The sequence below is a fragment of the Drosophila grimshawi genome, unplaced genomic scaffold, assembly GCF_018153295.1.
Source record: "Drosophila grimshawi isolate 15287-2541.00 unplaced genomic scaffold, ASM1815329v1 contig_44, whole genome shotgun sequence".
Taxonomy (NCBI): domain Eukaryota; kingdom Metazoa; phylum Arthropoda; class Insecta; order Diptera; family Drosophilidae; genus Drosophila; species Drosophila grimshawi.
Window position 1 is genome coordinate 20,631,075 of NW_025063240.1, and position 19,838 is coordinate 20,650,912.

The 19,838-nt window shown below is 41.0% G+C and overlaps 1 protein-coding gene across 1 annotated transcript; it reads right to left on the reverse strand.

Moving 5' to 3' along the window:
• Positions 1-3,377: 3,377 nt before the first annotated feature.
• Positions 3,378-4,268, reverse strand: LOC6558308. Its single transcript, XM_001983440.3, has 2 exons — positions 3,781-4,268; positions 3,378-3,703 (listed from the first exon to the last, which is right to left on the reverse strand). Exons 1-2 carry the CDS (start codon positions 4,223-4,225, stop codon positions 3,555-3,557), a joined length of 594 nt encoding a protein of 197 aa, XP_001983476.1. The 5' UTR covers positions 4,226-4,268; the 3' UTR covers positions 3,378-3,554.
• Positions 4,269-19,838: the final 15,570 nt, after the last annotated feature.

Sequence of the window (19,838 nt, forward strand, 5' to 3'; positions counted from 1 at the left end):
CCCTAATTAAATTATATCTAAATTAAATTAATAAATTGTGTAAATTTTTTGTGCAAAGCGAGAATTAGTTTAAATTATTATAAAAAATCAATTTAATGTTTAAAGCGAAAACTCACACAAAAAACACACATTTAAACACACACACATATACAAAAGAAAACGGTATACTGTACATGCATATATAACAATTATATATATATATATATATATATATATATATATATCGAGATATACATATATATCTGGACGCAAAGCGCAGATGTTGAGCAGAAGGGGGGGACAGTAAATAGGGAGTTATATATGGCATAAGGGAAATTCAGTCAGTAAGTAGTTTTGAGCGTTAGGGAATGCTTATATATATGTATATATATATGCAACTGTGTTTTGTTGTCGTATTCGTGAATTGTGGCAACTTTTGTACTTCGCACACACACACCCACACATACACCCTAATACACACACACACACACACCTGCATCCACAAAACACTCACATAGCCAATTGTTTAATAATGAATTACTTAAAAGAGAAATGTGTACAAATTAACATAATGTGGTTATTAAAGGAAAGCTTTCTACAACACAAACAAACAAACAAAAACAACAAAACAAAACACCAACAACAAAAAACAAACAAACAAATTGATTTGTGCACGTTAAATAAAGATTTTCGCTAGGCTTAAGTTTGCATTAAACTAAAAATGAAACAAAACAAATAACAATTATTAAACAATGAAATTATTTTTACCTGTGTATTTTAATTAGCATAATTTATCAAACAACAAACAAAGCGAAACAACAAAAAATCTACATTTACAAAGACGTTTTCTAGTAATTATAAACCACTCACACATACACACACACACACACACGCATAACTTTTAAGTAGTTTGGTTTTTCATTTAGTATTCTATTTTTTTTTGTGTAATAAATACAAAACAATTATTTGCAATTATTTCTTGTCCAGTTTTCTTTTTTCTGTGGCAGTTTTTATTTTTTATAGCAGATCATTCATATCTCTAAAATAGCACACGCTGTATATAAAATATGCTTGCAATCTAATCAAGTTTTCTTCGTTTATTCACAAAATGTAGCAAATAAATCAGATGAGAAGAGAACGATTCACGTAAGAGAAAAACAAAATAAAAACATTTCCTAGCTAAGGGTTTCAGTTCAAATCTCTCGCTCTCTCTCTCAGTTTCTTTGCTGCATTTCTCTTAGCGCCAATGAAGAGCAAGAATGAAAGAGCAAAAATATATACATATATACATATAGCAATAAATTTTAATTGTAATGCACACACACACACACATATACATATACACTTACACGCAGAGCAGAACAGAAGAGAAAATGAAAACGAAACATATAACGCAACAATTGACAACAAGCATTCATAAATAACAAAAAATGAATTAAAACCAAAATGGAGGGAACAGATTTTTTAAAACCAACTCAATTTACGAGTTAAACAATTTTTTAAGGAAAAAAAACAAAAAGAAAAACAAATGAAATCAACAAAATGCGAAATAGATGCAATTGCGAATAACAAACAAATAAAAAACGTTATACAACACACATGTAAGAAAAAGAAAAACAAAAAAACAAAGATATTGTAAAATAGTTAAGTGAACAATTTGCAAGGCTTGAGATTAACATTTTTGCGATAAATTTAATGAAAATTGAAAAAAATGCAAAAATCACATACATAAGTGCATTAAGCGGATGATCAAGATGAAGATGAAGTTAGCGGAGAAAACCATTTACTAGCCTAGCCCCTAGCCTAAAAGTATGCAATTACTAAGTTAAATTTGTTAAGGTTAGGTTGAAGTTATTTTTACGAGTCGAGTCAACAGCACTAATACATGCATATGCAGACACACACACACACACATAGAAATGTGTATGTATGTATGTATGTATGTGTGTGTGTGTGTGTACGTAGGCCAAATTCATAATGACAAAAATTTATACCTAGGCGGCAAAACAAAAACAAAAACATAGGAAAAAGATCAAAGAGAAAGTGAAAGTGAAAGCAAAGAAAACTCAATTGCATTTGTTTATAAAACAAATGGGCGCGTGTGCAAGTCGCCATATATATACATACATATACATACATAATTACATACATAATTAGACGATGATAAGGTGAGGCAGATGGCGGAGCATTGGAAAATGTATGTCGAAATCTAGCTACAGAATTGCATATATATTATTATATAATGGGCAAAAAAAAAAAACAAAAATAAACACAAAATGTTGTTGTAGAAAAATTACAATTAAGTTTTGTTTTTGCTACCAAGAGAGATTCAAAAATAGTAAAAAGTCAAATTTTTAAATGTGCAAACTCGAAATGCAAACAAACAAAATTTAAAGCAAAGATGAAGAATAAAAGTAAAAATAAAAAACAAAACAAAAAACATGAAAGCGAAACCAAAACATTTTTTGCAAATTCTTTATAATTATAAATGGATTTTGGCGAGCAGGCAAATATAAAAAAAAATCAAAAAACAAAACAAAAACTAAAAAAAACACATTTTTCCAATAAAAATAAAAACAAAAGAAAAACAATTCAATGAAACTATTGTGTTTTTTTTATAGAACCGTTGCCAGGCAGTTTGTAGTGCCGGCAGCAGTTTCCACATCTAGATGGCGCTGAAACGGGCAATGGGACAACCGATAATCAACGCAAATGAACAAATGTCATGCGCTCTCAACTGCTGTGGTCGGGCTTAGTTGTTCTTTCAACAGGCAGCAAAGCGTTTATGTAAGTACCGGGTGTAATTTAAAAGTATATGAATATGTGCATATATCTCCTTTTGTTTTCTCAAATATTTATCACAACGTATATTCGATGGAATTTTAACCTTCAAACAATTTATAGAAAGCCCAAAAGTATGCTGCATAATAGTTAGTGAGATTGTAGCTTTGGGTGCTGCACACAGGTATGCTACACAATTTCACAATTCTCATTGCATTTCCAAATGTGCCTGAAAGTATGCAGCAGAATAATTGAAAACTCAAAAGCGAATGCAGCCTGACAATTTAGCTGACTTAACCAATTTATATTTTAGATAAGTAAGAGAATACAGACCTTTGTGCGGACAATGTTTTGAGTTAAGATCAATAACAGCCTATGTAGTTACAGGAACTAATGTGGCGTGGCATGATTCCTCCGTACGTTTGGTTCATTAGATGTAGATTTGATTAAACGCATTTCAATATGCACATACATTTTCGACCAGAAAGATATATCTTCTCCGATCTGCGTATGGTTTTCGAGAACCTATATTCGAAATGTAAAGTCTTCAACTTGTATAGTCTTTAAGATTAACTGGGTTATTGATCCTGATCAAGAATATTTATCCGTTATGGGAACAGAGCTGCTATCTGCTGCTTGTCACATAATTTCGTGTAATTTCATTCAACTTTTTAACATTTCAAATCAGTTGTAATAAAATGATAATAGATACTTTTAAAATATAAGCAACATAAAATCAGAAAGGTCAGCTTTTGTTAAGTCTCAGGTTGAGCAAGGCAGGCTGAACGCATTTGTCATTGGGGGCTACAGGCACGCTGACCTGTTGACCTATAGAAGGCATTTAGCTGGCGATTGAACTCATCGTCGCCAGCATGTCGATTATTCAGCCAGGTCTCCAATACAATATAGCCAGCGTAGCTGCTATCAATGTATTCCAGATCCGCTGGAGAAAGAGTTGGATGCGATTAGTTGAGTGTGCGTTGTTTGCTGGTCAGCTTTTGCTGATTTTGTGATACTTACACACGACCATCTCTTTGAGCTGCCATTCGTAGTCGTAGCGCTGAGTGAAGAATCCCAGATAGTCCAACAGTTTGGGCGTAGTCATTTCCCACATGATGCAATGCTGTTGAATGATTTCATCCTGGTTCCACATGGAGACGCGTTGCCACATGTGCTCTGTTCTCAGCGTGATATCGGCCAGCACCGCAAGAATCTGCTCCATTTTGCTGGTGACCTCAAACAGCTTGTAAAAGTGGGCCCGAGTTCGCTGCGTTGCCGATCGCTTGCCGCGACATGTTTCCTCATTATACAAAATGGGCTCCTCCGCAAAGATTTTCATGCACAACTCGATATAGAGCTTAACTTGCTCGCTGCCCAGTTGCACATTTTGATGCCAATTATTTGCGTCCGATTTGATAATGTCGGGCATTAGCTCAAGCTCCTTTTTAGCCAGGTCAACGTTCATGTTGCGAAGAAGTGCTCCGAAAATGCTTATTCCAAAGGAAAGTTTCTTGCGAAAATATGCCAATTGACAAGGCAGTGTTGATCAATACCATCAGGTGTCACAACAATCGCTGTCAATCGGTGCGTTGTTGATTACTGTTATTTTCAGAACGGTTTTTAATTGAAATCTGCTTACTCAGTAAACTTTGCAGGCAGCTCACTCTCGGCTTCCCCGAGCGCATAGATTAACAGAAAACATAGATTAGCATTGTGCGGTTGACTGTTAAGAATTTGCAGCAATGTTAACAGGATCTTCTCTGTTTAATCGTTGGAATTTTAGTTCCCTTTAAACTCAATTAACTTTTATTGGCTCGCACTTTCTTCCTGCCATAGAGATCGTTGATTAACGCTTTCGATGAGCATTATTCTGAGAGTGCTGTGCAATATCAGCGCACATTGGTGCACTTACCAGCACTGGCATATTCCAGCAAATCTTAAACAGCTAGAAAGCAGCATTCATTAATTGTGTGCTTGTGCGATTCCTCCTGCACACACACACACACACAGACACACACCACACACACACACACCACACACACCACACACACACACACACATGCACACACCCTGCTCCTTTTGGCTCCTCTTTGGACGCCCCTGCAATTAGCTGGCAGCTAATCTTTTTTTGTGGTTCTCGTTCTTGTTTTTTTTTGGGGTCTTGCGTCTTCTGGTCCTGTCAACTTGTGAGCTGCAGCCATGAATTACTGTGCGTTGATTGCGTTTAAGGCCTGATTGTGCAACAACAACAACAACAACAACAAGAATAACAACAGCAGCAACAACAAACTTGCACAAATTGTAGTTCTTTTGAGCTAAAAGTGCGCGCGCGGCTAACTGGTTTTATTTTATTTTTATTTTATTTTGAATTTTTTGTTGTCTTTTTGGTTCTGCATTAATTATCCACAAATCATTTTAGTCGGCACTGAAGGGCGCATTTATCAGCGATTATGCATGACAGCAACAAGCAACAAGCAGCAGGCAGCAGGCAGCAGGGGGGAGGAGTAGGAGGAGGTGCAGGCGGTGCAGGCGTTGCAAGTGTCGCACAACATGTGTACGCCTGCCAGCTTGCAGCAGACCAACGCCAGCTACCAGGGTGGATGTGCAAAGTTGAGAGATTCGCCAATTGGCGATACACGATCTTGACGTGCCGCCACCGACCAAAAATTTGTCAGTGGGCAACGCTGGACACAAAGGACATCAGCAACAGCATCGGCATCAGCAGGCGTCGGCGACATGACATGGCGTTGATAAGCTCAGAGAACAAAAAAAGAAGGCAGCATTGCAATTAAGATATTTTTATGTAAATTAACAGCGAGAAGAAGGAGCCCATCTTCAGCGGCAGAAACAGCAGTGGCAGTGGCAGTGGCATTCTTTGGAGCATGCGTGCAACTTACAAATAAGTACAAGCGGGCACAAGCAACTCCAATTGCGTCGATAACCGTGCGCATTTTTAATTGGAAAGCGCACACAAAACACAGCAAGAAGAACAAATTAAAAAAAGGAGAAAGAAATGAGCAACAACAACAGCAGCAGCAGAGGAGCAGCAGAGGAGCAGTAGAGGAGCAGCAGCAGCAGGAAAAAAGTGACGCACCGAAAATTTATTGTCTCTTGGCGAGAAGCGAAGCCGATCGGCGAGTTGCTTGTCGAATCGCCAGTGCAAACAGCAAAAAGGCCGCAGGCCGCAGAATCGTAACGCAAGAAGGAGCTGGAGCAGCAGCAGCAGGAGCAGGCGCAGAAGGAGGAAGTTTGGGGAGCAGCAGTTGGTGGCAACGATCGCTGGGGTTTGCTGGGCTTCGGAACGAACTCACAACTCCTTTGGCTGGCTGCGCCGTTACTTAGGCATTTATGTCTGGCACTTGACACATTTTGTTATGGCATTTTTGTGCTACCGACGCCGTCGTCGTCTTCGTCGTCGTCATCGTTGTTGCAGCAGCAGCAGCAGCAGCAGCATCGCTTTGACTTTGTTGACCCAATCAAAATTCCTGCATCTTGCACTTGAATGCGTTTAATTTGTAAGCTCGCCGGGTCGCAAAACTGTCGGCGAATCGGGCAAGTGTTGAACTCCATGTAGTCATGAGAATGGGAAGCAGCCACTGCCACAGCCACAGCCACATACGAAACCCTCAACTCAATATTGTTGCAACAACTGTTTGCGAATAATACAAACACTTGTGCAGATTTATGGCACTGCAATTGCACTTGTATCTATCGCATCAGCCACGAATCTTGATTGAGCAACTGCGACAGATCAACTTACAACTTACCTAAAAGTAGATCAAAATATGTATCGATTTTAGTAATAAATGGTTCTGAAATCACTCGAAATATACCTTAAAGGCATCCAAATCCCTTAACATTATCAAACTGAATCAAATTGCAGTTCTAAGAACATTTATCATTATCATTGTGAATATAACTTTGTCAAAAGTACTCTAAATTTCTCTCTGAAATAAAAGTATATAAATAAATGAATGGATGTAAAAATGTTATTTGTGTTTTAACATTACTTAAATATAATTAAGAAAAGAATTGATTAAGCATTTATCTATGATGCATATTTATATATGCTTCTCAATTTTATATTGTGCTCAGTTCCACTGCGAGCAGCTGCTCTTCGACTTGGCCCAACTCTTCAAGACTTTGCCATTTGCAGTTTGCGATCTGTTTTCGCCGTTGGCGAGTTGTTGTTTGATTCCTTTTAGCCGCAGATATTTGCCTGCTTATCTTGGCCGACTTCCTTTGCACTTAATAGTGGGCCCACAACAACTAGGCGTGTGGAGTGTGGAGAGTCTAGTGTCCAGTGTCCAGTGACCAGTGACCAGTGTTCAGAGTCCAATGTGCAGCGTGCAGCTGCCTCGACTCCAGCTCCAATTGCAGTTTTTGTAGATTGTTGCCGGTAGCGTTTACTGATCGCACAGAGCGACAGAGAGAGGGGGAGAAAGAGAGAGAGAGAGAGACAGAGAGAAGGTGGGGGCAAGTTGATTTATTCTAATCTGTATAAGCATTGCTATAATAAAGCAAAAGTGCACACAGAGTGGACAATGCTGGCCAGCGGCTTTTGGCCAAGTTGTTTGCTAGCCAGGCCAAATTGCAGATCAGCCAGAGTTGCTCGCTCTGTGTGTGTGTGTGTGTGTGTTGGTGTGTGTGTGTGTGTGTTGGTGTGTGTTGGCCTTGGGCATTGGTCAAATGCGCATAATTGGATTCAAGCCGCCAGTGCAAATGCAGCTGCAGATTCTAATGACTGACTCAGCAGAGAAATTGTAGCAGGAGCGGATCGAGAAGGTAGAGCTAAGGCAATCCTTCACTGCGGACCAATGCAGTGGGTTGGCCAAATGAAGATGCAGGCGCTAATTTAACGCAAAGATAGCGACACTGTCAACAAACCCTGTAAAAGTCACCTTCCAGAGCTTGAATCCTCGAAATCCGCCTCAGTCCATGTTATCGACGCAAAGTGTTTGCGGCGACAATAATGCGAGTGGAGTGGCACAGCCAAAAAGGCCAAGACAAAGGGAGAAGCCAAGAAATCGAACTTGTTCATTTTGTGGCTTAAGCACTTGGCCAACCGCTTTGGCTCAGTCTGAAGCCAACATTTCGTTGTGGGGCATTTAAAGTGCGGCTTGACTCTGAGGCGGGTTGTCCTGGCTGCTGCTCCTGCTGCTGCTGCTCCCTCAGTGCATTTTATTTAAATTTCAACATGTTGCAAACACGCCACTGAGGGTGGTAAGAGGAGAGGGGTGCGACGGTTGCGAGGGTGCTGTGCATTTGCAGTAGGCGGTGGCCAAATCACGTAATGCGCCTTGCAAACATTGTTAAAACACTTGCGTGGCGGCAACTGCAAACACTGACAGACCAAAGGGTTTTCTATCCTTCATCCTCTCAGCGTTGCTCTGATTGTTAAGTCCCTACTGCTGGGTATTCAAGTTTGGTTATGCGATGTGGTAAAGCCTTGAAGGAGATATTTCCGACTTTGCTGCCACAACTTTCTGTTTATTGGAATATATTTTATATTAATTTGTGTATCTCAAAGTTGACTTAATTTGAATGAAAGGGTATTCAATCTTCGTTGCTACGCTGGCAACTCAACTTACTTGTTTAAGTGTAAATTTGCATGTTCGATTCCCAGTTTGGTGGTAGATAGCAGTTACCAAGGGTTGTGGCAAGGGAAAACGGGCAGGGGGGATTGGGGGATGTGGGTCTACGTGGCAGTGGCCACAGAATCTGCGTTTATTTAAATTTATTTTCCTAGAACGCCACAAGTCGCCACATCGATGCTCAATTTGTTGTTATTGCTGCTGTTGCTTGGAGCTTTACAAGTTGCAACAGCAAGTACAGCAAGGCAGTAGCCGGCTGTAGCTTGCAACTGCTGCAGCGCAGCTGCGTCTGCGTATGAAAATTAATTGCTGGCACTCGTGACGATGGCTCCAGTCTGGACTCCGTCTGCTGTTGCTGCCAACTCTTTCAGTCTCCGACTTTGTTGCGAGTGCCTTGTGAGTGGGCGGCATTTGGGGGCATGCAGCATATCGCTTAAATTTATGGCTCTCGCTCTCTGTGTCTCTGTCGCGTGATAAGTCTATAAAATGTCCGACATTTGTACGTGCAACTGGCAGTGGGACGAGAGATTTGCATATCTCCCAAAGCGTTGTCCCAACTCTCTCCCTCTCCCTCTCGCCCTATCTCTCTCTCTCTTTCTCTCTCCAGCATGCAAATCGCGTAGGACTTTCATTATGTGCACAGCGTGGAAGCTGCAGCTCCTACTGCTGCCGGTGAAAGGCGCCTCCAATGTGGGCTGCCGTTAATTGTATATCGTATGGGTCTCAATATATGTTTGAGGTTGCAGCCCAGGTGAAAGGAGTACAGTGATCGCTGGCGAGTGTCAACTAAACACGGCTTACAGTAGCGGGTCTCTTCATGGAACTGGCAAACATATTCCATTGATTCGTAGTCAAAAAACTTGCCTCAGAAATATATATACTGGTCTTTAGTCCTCCAATTTCGAACTGTCTTTAATTTCTTAAAGTTCCACTTGCCGATACATCACTGTACATTGACTTGACAATTTGGCTGGAAAAGAGGTGAGGCGTAGCTTGATAAGAGCTGTCAACAGGTGTCTGCAGAGAGTTAGACCCGAAAGCAGCAGCAACTGTTTGGTTCAATCAACTTCCTCTGCCAACTCCCTCTGCCCCCAAACAAATCGCGCTTTGTTCAATCAACTTTTGCTTGATTTACAATTTCAAGTTGATGACATTTCACCATCTCACACAGCCGACCGTCTGTCACTTGTTCAACGAGAGCGAGGGGAGCACTGGGGATGGACTACGATTCTGGCTGGAGCTTCCTTGTGACACATTGCACCATTAATTTGATGGATTGTAAAGTTTTCCGCTTCAGCAACTCGGAGCCCAAAAAAACAGAGAAAAAGAAGAAAACAGCAGGAAAATTGCAAGCAAGAAAAAACGGAGAAAATTAAGGCGAACACACATTGATGACAACGCTAAGAAGGCGGGCGAGGGACGCAAGATGTGGGATATGCTTGCCCAAGTTGACGCTTCACTGGATTTGTGTGTGTTAAATTGCCACACAACAAAACGGAGGCGTCCAGTTGATGAGGAGTCCTCTGAGCTCCATCTGCTCCATCTGCTCCATCCCTTCCACTGCTGCTGTTGCCGATGCTGATGCTGATGATGATGATGATGGAACCGTTTTCAGCTCCCTGAGTAGATCGTTGAAAGCAGTTCATTTGCATTGTGGACACGGCCAGTGAAATTGGGCGACGCCTCACTGCAGATGCTATAAACGGAATTGGGGACACGCATCCAAAATTATTGTCATCCCATTGTTTCTGGAGAGGGGTACATTCTTCCACATTCTAGGGATGTCAGCTGTACTGTTTTTGCTAGTTAACTAGTTCAAGTGCTGGCTACTTCTCTTCTTTTGGCTTCTTTTTGACATGACAGCCACGTTTGTAGCAAGTGGTAAAGGACTTTAGTTATTCAATCTCAACTTAGACTTAGACTTAGAGAAACATGGAGACGTTGAGATATACAAACTTAAAAAATAGCTATGTATAATTATAATTCTTAAACTTTTGATAATTTTTAATGAAAAAAGAGGATTTAAATAAAATTGATTAAAATTTTTATTATTTATATGTAATTTTCAGTATTTTTTTTTAGGATTTTATCTTGTAAAGTATATTTATTTATGTATAACTACTTCTATGTAACTCCATTCCCATATCTTACTCACTGAATCTCTTCTCTATTTGACTCCGTCTCTTTCTCTCTCATTCTCTGTCCTTCTCTCTCTCTCTCTCTCTGTCTTTCTCTCTCTCACTCTCTCCCTTCTTATTTTGTGACTTGTCTCTATTTGACTCCGTCTCTCTCTCTCTCTCTCTCTGTCTCTCTCTCTCTTGCTTTGTCTCTCTATCTCTCTCGACAAGGTCTCTCTCTATTTCCCTCTCTATTTTTCATTTTTGCAATTTTTCTGTATCTTCCAAGGTCTCTCCCTATATATATTTATCTTTCTCTCCCCCTTTCTCTCTGACTCCTGCTCGTAGTCCCTTCCTTTCGCTATCCTCTCGGCGATTTACAAGCGATTATGGTCAACGCTTTGTTGTGCCAACTAAAAATATGACAAGCCATACTCCACATATGGCATAGCTCTGCCCCTATTTGCTTCTAGTTCCTAGTTCCTACCTTCCTCCTTAGCTGCTGGCTGCTGGCTCCTGGTTCCCATTTTTACTCCTGCGATTGACGTTCGCTGATAGGCGAGTTTTGCATAAGCGTAAAGCGAACGAACGCGTCGGCGGAAATGCGTTTTGAATCCTTGCCTGCCCTGCCCTGGCTGAAGGTCTGCCTGCCACATGGGGCAGCAGTTGCATTACCCATTTTGGATGCGGCGCATTGTCTCGATGGCGGCTTTGTTTAATTGCGCTCTACAGTTGTAAGTTTGTTTGGCCGGTTTTGGCATCGTTGCTGGTTTGCTGCTCTTTTATTTTTTGCTCGCCGTTGCATGAATTGTTGTCCCTGGAGGCATATGCAACAGCAAAAGCAACAGCAACAGCAGCAGCATACGAGCTCGCATTGCAATTGCAATTGAGAATCGGAGCACGCTTCGTGGCCAGGCGCAGACACACACACGGAAATTCCTATGCCTATGCCAGTATACACCGTCCAGTGCTCAGTATGCTCCAAGCTCCAAGCTGCAAGCTTCAAGCCCAGTTCCTGTTGTCCGTGGTCCGTTGCCACGCACAATGCGCGCATAATAATGAGGCTGCAGGCAAACTGAAGGCGGCAGGCAAACTTGTTTAAGCCTGGCCACCATCCATGCACTGTGCTAAAAATCTTATTGATATATTGGGCAAGCAATAAAGAAGCTAATTTTACACATATGAAAAACCATATTGCAAAATATAAATATTTTCCCTGATAAGAAAAAAAACTGTTTTTATTTTTTTAAATATACTTTTTGAATAATTAGGTGAGTTAAGTATTTCTAATACTAATCAACCACAAATGAAATACTAATCAACATCGCTGCACTAGTTGTTTTCTCTCGGTGTATCTCTCCTCTTTGTTGCTCAAAAAACAGTCGTTGCCTGTTGTTGCCTGGTTGTTGGATTGCATTTTGTCATATACGTGATAAATGCGATTTGTGTTGCCTATATTGTCTCGTATGCCCCAATGGAGCGGCATTAGAATGTCATTTGTCCAGTTAGCGCTGAGTGTGGCAAGCGGGGTTTGGCAGGGGGGAGGGGCAGTTACAGTTATTGGGTGGGCTATAACCACGCCCGCGCCTCGAAGAGTTTTGGAACAACATTTTGCCTAACCGCATGACGGTTACGATTTAAGCGGTTTTTTGTTGTTACTCTACCAACTACCCCTGCCCCAGCCCCCCTTTCGACAGCTCAGCGCCCACCTACCAGTCGACCGTTCCAGCAATGCTAACTGTTTTACCACAACAAAGGCCGTGGCAATGTGGTTCTGGACTGGGCAGCTGCAAAGCGAAAGCAACGTCAAGAAGTTGGGCTTTTAAATCGCGCACGAGTGAACACAAAGATATAACAGCCATCCGCCCCACTCCTCTGGCCACCTACCACCTACCCCCAGTTCGGGCTGCATATGCAACCGCGCCCCTGTCAACAATTCCAGACTCACTTTCCCGTTCCCCGTTCCCCGTTTGAGCATTTGGAGGCCTTTTCCTCATTTAAGCACCGCTGTCGCCCTGAACTTTCGTGCAATGCATTTCTATTGTTCTTAGCCCCCGAAGTGAGCGCGCACCACCACAAAACCAACCAAAAAAAAAAAAAAAACAAAGCCAAATAGTGCCTCCTTCTTCGCCCTCCCCCCTCGCCCTTTCATCAGTCCATTTACTCCTGCGGGGCACTCCTTGGAAACGTAACGAAGTCAGCGCTGGCTGCCACAAAATGAGCGCTTTATACCTACTTAGATCGCTATAAATTTGGCTTAAGGCAAGAAAAGTGTTGCCTTGTGTTTGTTGTTGTTGTTGTGGTTGCTGTTGCATTTGTTGTTGTTGTTGTTGCTGCTGTTGCTGTGTGTGCCGCAGCAGCAGCTGTCTGGACCATTGTGTGGCACAGTGGTTTAATGAGTTTTTAACTTGCACTAAAAATTAAGCAAACCAAATTAATTAAAGATATGCAATCAAAATGTAGATTTTCCAACTTAAATGCAGCATTAATCAAGATTTTAATTTCTAAATCAATATTATGTAAGCCAAACTTTCTAAATGATAATGTTACACAACCATTAACACTCTCAAACGGTTAATAAATTATTCTGTTTTATTGCTGAGTGGTTTATATAAGAAGAAACGATTTAGGATGATTATATATATATATACGAGTATATATGAACATTAGATAAAAGACTACTGAAAGATAAAATAGAAGATATCAAACAAGTAGAATCATTAAGACAAATTCGATCTTTTTGACAGACTTTCTGAATTATGGATAAAGAGTGTAAATTGTGTTTACCTTTTTAGTTAATTTATAGAATATCTCCAAAGTACTCTAAATGAGGGATAACAATAAATATATAAAGATAATAATAAATATGCAGTAAATATTTGATTTGAAATATTCTCGAAAAAGTTCTCAAAAATTGTTTGGCAATCAAATTGGTTGTTGCCACAATGTGCGGCGTCGTTGACTATGCTGCGATTCGAGTCGTTTGGGCTTTGGCTGGGCTTGGGCTTGTTGCCCGATTGCCCGTTGAACGTAGCCCGTTGCGCGTTGCCCGTTGCCCGTTGCCCGCTGCAAGTTGCAAGTTGTCCGTTTGGCCGTTAGTGGAGCTTAGACGCCGCGCCGCGCGTTGCCGCAAGTCCGCATGATTTATGCGATTATTCTTTTGCGCAGCGCCCAACTTTATTGTTTTATGTTTTTGTGGCCAGCGTCGATACGACGCTCTGTCTTTCCGTCTATCCGTCTGTCTGCCTGCCTGTCTGTCCGTCTGTCTTTGGCTCTATCTGCTTGCGCTCATATCTTGTTGTATTGCCGCTGGCTCTGATTTCAGCAGCCCGCTTGCAGCTTTGCAACTCAGTCAGCAGCTGTTTTGCCGCCGCTGCACATAAGTGTTGCAGGAGGGGGAGGCAAGGGTCAAGCTGATGCTGGGTGGGGTGTGTGGTATGCGGCAAGTGTGTGTTTGTGTTCAATTATTGAACATACAGCGGCACTATTGCAGCTTCATGCCACATGCAGCTGTGGCAGGCATGCGCCGGGTTAATGTCTTGTTGGTTATTGCCACTTCCATATATCTATCTCGCTCCGCTCGCCATGCGCGCTCGCTGAAACGTTGCACGCTGTTGCACAGCGCATTTGTAATTTTGCATTAACGGATCTGTTGATCCCATAAATTGCAGCAAGCTGAGTGGCAGCAAGACAATCATGTTTTTAAACTGGGCCCAGAAGACAAGTTCATTAAGGCGTCACTCGTAATAACTGTCCAGTTGGTTGCACATTCAACGTTGCAGCCATAAAACCTGTGATTTACTCTGCAGCAAAATGCGTGTTGCAATTAGGCCTGCAACTGTTGCTGCTCGCCAAGAAAACAATAAATGCTCTGCTTTAGTTTAGTTTAGTTTAGTTTAGTTTTCCCTTTTCGCGACAGACCATATACGTTCAATATGAATTACGTCTGCCCCCTCCTCAGTCAGTCCCCTGTCAGTCCACGACATCTTGGCCAGATCCGGCTGGCTGCAGCTAGCCAAGTTCAGCTAGTTGTTTGGTCTATTTTTGGTAACTTGTCTAACAAGCGACTGCTGCAGCTGCTTTTGGGCGTGTTCGCTCTCGTCTGGCAAAAAACCATAACTGCCTCGCCAATAAGTCAGTCACTCGAACTGGCCAACCACTAAACTCTAAGTCAGACTCAGATTCAGAGTCAGACTCTGAGTCAGAGTCAGAGTCAGAGGCAACGCCTCGTTTCCAAGCAACTGCAGCTGGCTGTGGCTGCTTTCGATGCGAAATGTGGCTTGTGTTTTTCCAAAATGGGGGCAACGTTTTTGCCCACTCACTCTTTTTACTTGCCACGAATATAATTGCAATTGCTTATTTACCATGTGGCCAAAAATAGTTCATTAAAACGCGACACGAAATTAAATATTGATTTGGTTTTTCTGCTCTGTTTATCTTGTTTGATCTAGCCTTAATTGCAGTCAATGTTTTTATGCAGTCTGTTTATTATTAAAACACTTTAATAACAGACTGGAAGTTATGAAATTGGTATTGAACACCATATTTTTAGTCGTTTCGACATCTAGTTAAAAGCAGAAGCTATTTAGTTGATAAGATATTTTAGCACGAGTTAATCGCTCTGCAATACTAAATACAAACCAAAAACATTGACTACTTAAAAACAGGGTATCTGCCAGTTAATAGCAGGCTGGGTTGCTGTCGGCGGCATAATTAGAGGTAAGCACAGAGTGAGCTGTGCAATCTCATTGAAATAATAGCAATTTATTTGCACAACCGGCTGGGCCAAGTCATAAAATCTACTCGAACAGTTCCACCACTTTCAGATCCAGTTTTTTTTTTGTTTTTGTAGTTTTCAGTTCAGTTCAATTTTCCGCCTGCCACTTAAATTTGCATTTTAATATTGAGTGGAATGAGCAGCTGCAGTTGCAATAATCAGAGTATTTGTCAGTGCCGCGACCAACTCCAACAAATAACTAGAAAACTAGAAAAGTAGTCTATCCTTGTCTGTCCGCCTTTCCGCCTGTCCGCCTGTTCGCCCGTCCATCTGTCTGTCTGTCGTCATCATAAATCGATAAGCGAAATGCTGGCGAGCGTGCCAAAAGTTGCCAATTAAAAGTGGCAGCACAATTTGCCGCAGCAGCGAGAGAGCGCTTGCTGCTTGCCACTTGTTGCAAGCACGAAAGCAATGCCAGCCAACTGGCTGCAGTCTCAGTCTCAGTCTCAGTTCTCCATTTCGCATTCGTAATGAGCTCGACGCTGCCAGCGATAAGTGGCAGTGGCCATTGGAGCAACTGCCTCATGCCCCATGCCCCATGCCACATGCCTCATGGCCCATGCAAATTGTTCCGAATGTCCGACTGTTTGCTGTCAGTTGATAAGAGTTCGCGCTGATGCCTTTTGCCACCAGCAGCGTGTTGGTAATCGGTGGCAACTCTGTCTCTCCACTCTAGGTGTGGCATAGCAAACTCAGACTTGATGGCGTGCCTCCCCTGCACGCCCCAATCTTTAATTAGCTGGCATAGTTAACTAAAAAGTTGGTCATTTTATACATAAATTGGAATTGGAATTAAAATTGGCTTTTTGATTTGTTTAAATACCCAGCAGACATTTCAAGTTGTTCAGGCGGGTATTACGAAGCTGTGCAAATGTACCTAATAACTTTGAGCTCATAAAGTTTATATAGATTCTTGATGACCTTGTCTAACCTGATCTCAGAAACTATTAGCGCTAAAGAGTTGGAATTTAGAATGTAGATTTCTGTATTACTTTTCGCAAATCAAGTTTATTTTTTATTACTCGTTAACTCAACGAGATTAGTATCGATAAAAATCGATTGCCAATTTTCTGATTTCGGAACACAACTCGAAGGTGTAAAGGAAATCAAATAGGGTATCTTTCAAACTTGCCAGCTCGATTGGAGCACTCTTACTTATTTCGTTTTAAGGCCTCCACGCTCACTTTTCATTCGACGGTAGCTGCTGCTGCAGCTTCCCAAACAATGTCCACATTTAATGTATGTAAATTTCGATTAAAAAAACGAAAAAAAAATAGGAAAAATTAAGAAGAGAAGAGAAGCGACAACAATTAAGCAAAAGCATGGGCTTGGACCAAGCCAATCAACTGACAACTAAGCAACCTGGCCAAAGAATTTTCCTCTAATTTACATATCCAAGGCATTAGCTGAATGCTCGCTCGTTTCAGCTATTCAAATTGCTTTGCATAGATTTTCAGACTAAACAAATTTGTTACTGCGATTGTTGTTGTTGCTTTTGTTGATTGTTGTTTGTGGCTTGTTGCTATTTCTCAGATGATGCTGGTGCATTGTTTAAACATAAACATGCATCTACCGTTAAGGGGGCAAACCAAAAATAAAGTTACATCGCCAAGCAGAAGTGTTTTATACACTAATTGAACAGGCATATATATTAATGCTGAGTAATTTCAAACTTTCTGCAGAGTAATTGTGGCTTACGACTTAAGCACTTTCAGCTCAACAAAAGAATTGGCATAAATTTGTCTCCTTTTTTTAATCCATTTTCATAACTGCTTAGAAGGATCAACTGGCCTACTGGCTGATTGACGAAATGTATGCAGCAAGCTAACAGTTCTCAAATTGGAGAGTATATCCTCTACTTGGTCACTTGAGGGGTACAAGCTTAAGTTAACAAAGCGAAGCGAATACGATGATTAAGCTCACATTTACCTCTGGCCTCTGCAGGGGGCATAGAAAGTTGAACAGTTGCAGTTTTGCTGCAAAATTAATTAGACTCAATATGTTGCAGCTGCTGCCGGTCGTTAACTTACTACTGAATAACTAGCCACAGATTCTATGCTCATATTGTGTTTTTAGTTTTTAGTTGTTTGCATACAAATTCTTTGCGCTTTCAATTCTCATGTAAATGCCAAAAGTTTTGTGTTCAGCATTGTTTAAACATGCGGTGCCACATTTGGAAGGCAGGGTACAACAACAACGACAACAACAACAGCAACAACAACAAAATAAAAAACGGTAAACAAGTTGCTGTCATCGGCGAACATGGGCAACATATTGTTGAGAGGCAGTGGCGCTTTCTAATCGCTGCGCCCCGATAAGGCAGAGACTGAGTTATGTGCTGAAAGTTTGGGGGGGATTAATAAAATCAATTCAAGCTGGTAGTTTTCCCAGAGTGCAACTGCAACTGCAACGGTCCATTGTGGCATAATTTCTCACTCACTTTGCAACGTAATCGAATGCAGGTGAAAAATCGAATGGCAGACTACAAAGCTAAACTCGACAACTGTGCTGCTATGCACTTGTTAGCCTGGCTCAATAGGGATATCCAACTAACCAGCTAAGCAGCTAACCGTCTAAAGAGGCAACCACTTAACCACCAGCAAATCAAATGGCTTCAACTTATATACAGATGTCAATTATTTTCGCCTGCAATTTTTGGCTTGTTTCGCTTGTTGTTTGCAACGTTGCGAACTAAATTGCAGCTCCAAATCGATGAAGCTGATGCTGCAGCTAAAATCGCTCGTTACTACACGCTGCTTGCCACATGCTGCAAGCAAACAGACTACTACGTGAGGTGGCTCTTTGTAAAGTCATTGCAGTCATCTAGTCATCCAATTGCTGGCCAAATACAATTGCTACAGCTTCAGTCCAGGGATCAGGCAGCCAGCAATCAGCAGCCAACAAGGAACCGAGATCTATCAGCTACTTGTGCTTCACATACACTCGGCCAAAAACAATATATATATATATAATTATACTACTTGTAGTTAACAAGAAATAATAGAAACGCTTACACTTATTCAACAATTCTAAAACATCTTATCCTTTTTTCAGTAATAGTTTCTGAAATCTATTTATTAACAAATCAACTCTAATCTTAATCAAGAATGTTTTTTCTCTGTGTAGCAAATGCATATATATATTGATATTTTTTGCTGAGTGCTGTAAATTATAATTGAATGATTGCATGGGACGAATGAGAGAGAAATGATTTGCTCGTCATTAAGTCTCAACTGGACTCGACTCAACGGCTGCTTGTTATGAGGATCAAACACAACAATTTGGAGCAATTGTGGAAATTGATTGCGGTGCAAAAGGTGTCAAAACTATTTGGCTGAACATTTGGGTCAGTTGGCTGGCAAAATGACAAAAAACATTGGCAACAAATATAGCCAAAATGTCCCAGTCTGTCAAGTTCATTAAATTATTTAAAATGTTTTGTCTGTGTCAAGCCATGTGACTTATTACAGACATAGTCCAGAGCCTAAACAACTGACGAATGTAACGACCAGCAACAACAATAACAAGAAGAACAACAAAAACAATGACAGTTGTCGATGTGGAACGTTTGACAAGAAATTTATTTAAAAGACAACTAGAAACAAATAAATTTCGAAAGAGAATTGCCAGCCTGCAGCATGGCAGACCAAGGCCTATAGATAGATATCTGGATATACGATAGGAATGCAGACTCTGCCCCAACTCTGTCCATGTAGGAGTTGTCTATTTTGTTTCAACGTCGTCGTCGTCGTAGTCTGAGTTGAGTTTGAAATTCATTCATCAAGGCAATCGATCAGACGCTGCTTGCATTGACATGAACTCCAACAAGAGCAGTCGTATGTAAATAGTCCGATTAACAATGCGACATCAAATTTAATCAATTTATTGGAAACGATGCCATTGTCTTAACATTTTTCCTTCATTCTATACTCTAGCGTTGGGTATTATAATTATGCCATGAAATGTGTCTGACGCTAATGAAGACATTTTCGTTAAACAAAAAGTATATCTTAATTAAATCTATTCATCTATCTGCTTATAAATTTAATTGCAATCAAACAAATTTATAACAGAATATTATTGTATTTATCCACTTACTTAGTTAGTTCACATAATTGATATTTAATTGGATTTTCATCAAGGGTATTAAATCATTTGGCGCTTCGATAATACCCACTATTTCCGGTTGGCTCCGTTCAGCTACACTTTCACCAGTCGGATTTGTAATAGAAAATTGCACAAGAAGCATAAATAAGTTGGAAATTGCTGGCACGGAGCCCGAGAAATAAATCTAAGCGATTGCAGTCGATTTGAGGGGCAGCGGAGGAGGGCAATCGCCTGGCCAACCGCACCCACATACCGACTGAGTTATGGGCCAAAAAGCAGCCAGAGAAGAAGTCGACAAAGACACGTGTCTGGGTTTGAGTTTAGGATTTAGTTTTCTGCGATTTGATTGGAAATCGAACCAGTTGCCTCGTCGGGGAGTTGACTTGAAGGCTGATATAGGGCGTAAGCAGCTGCCAAATAGGGCATAAAACCTACTCATGACTTAAGTGTCATGATTATTAAACAGCACACACATACAAAATT

Bases quoted from the DNA above. Each gene is read 5' to 3' on its own strand.
- LOC6558308 (XM_001983440.3), bottom strand. From the start codon at position 4,225: ATGAACGTTGACCTGGCTAAAAAGGAGCTTGAGCTAATGCCCGACATT. The intron at 3,704-3,780 runs GTAAGTATCACA...CTCTTTCTCCAG, and splicing joins GCTCAAAGAGATGGTCGTGT to CGGATCTGGAATACATTGAT.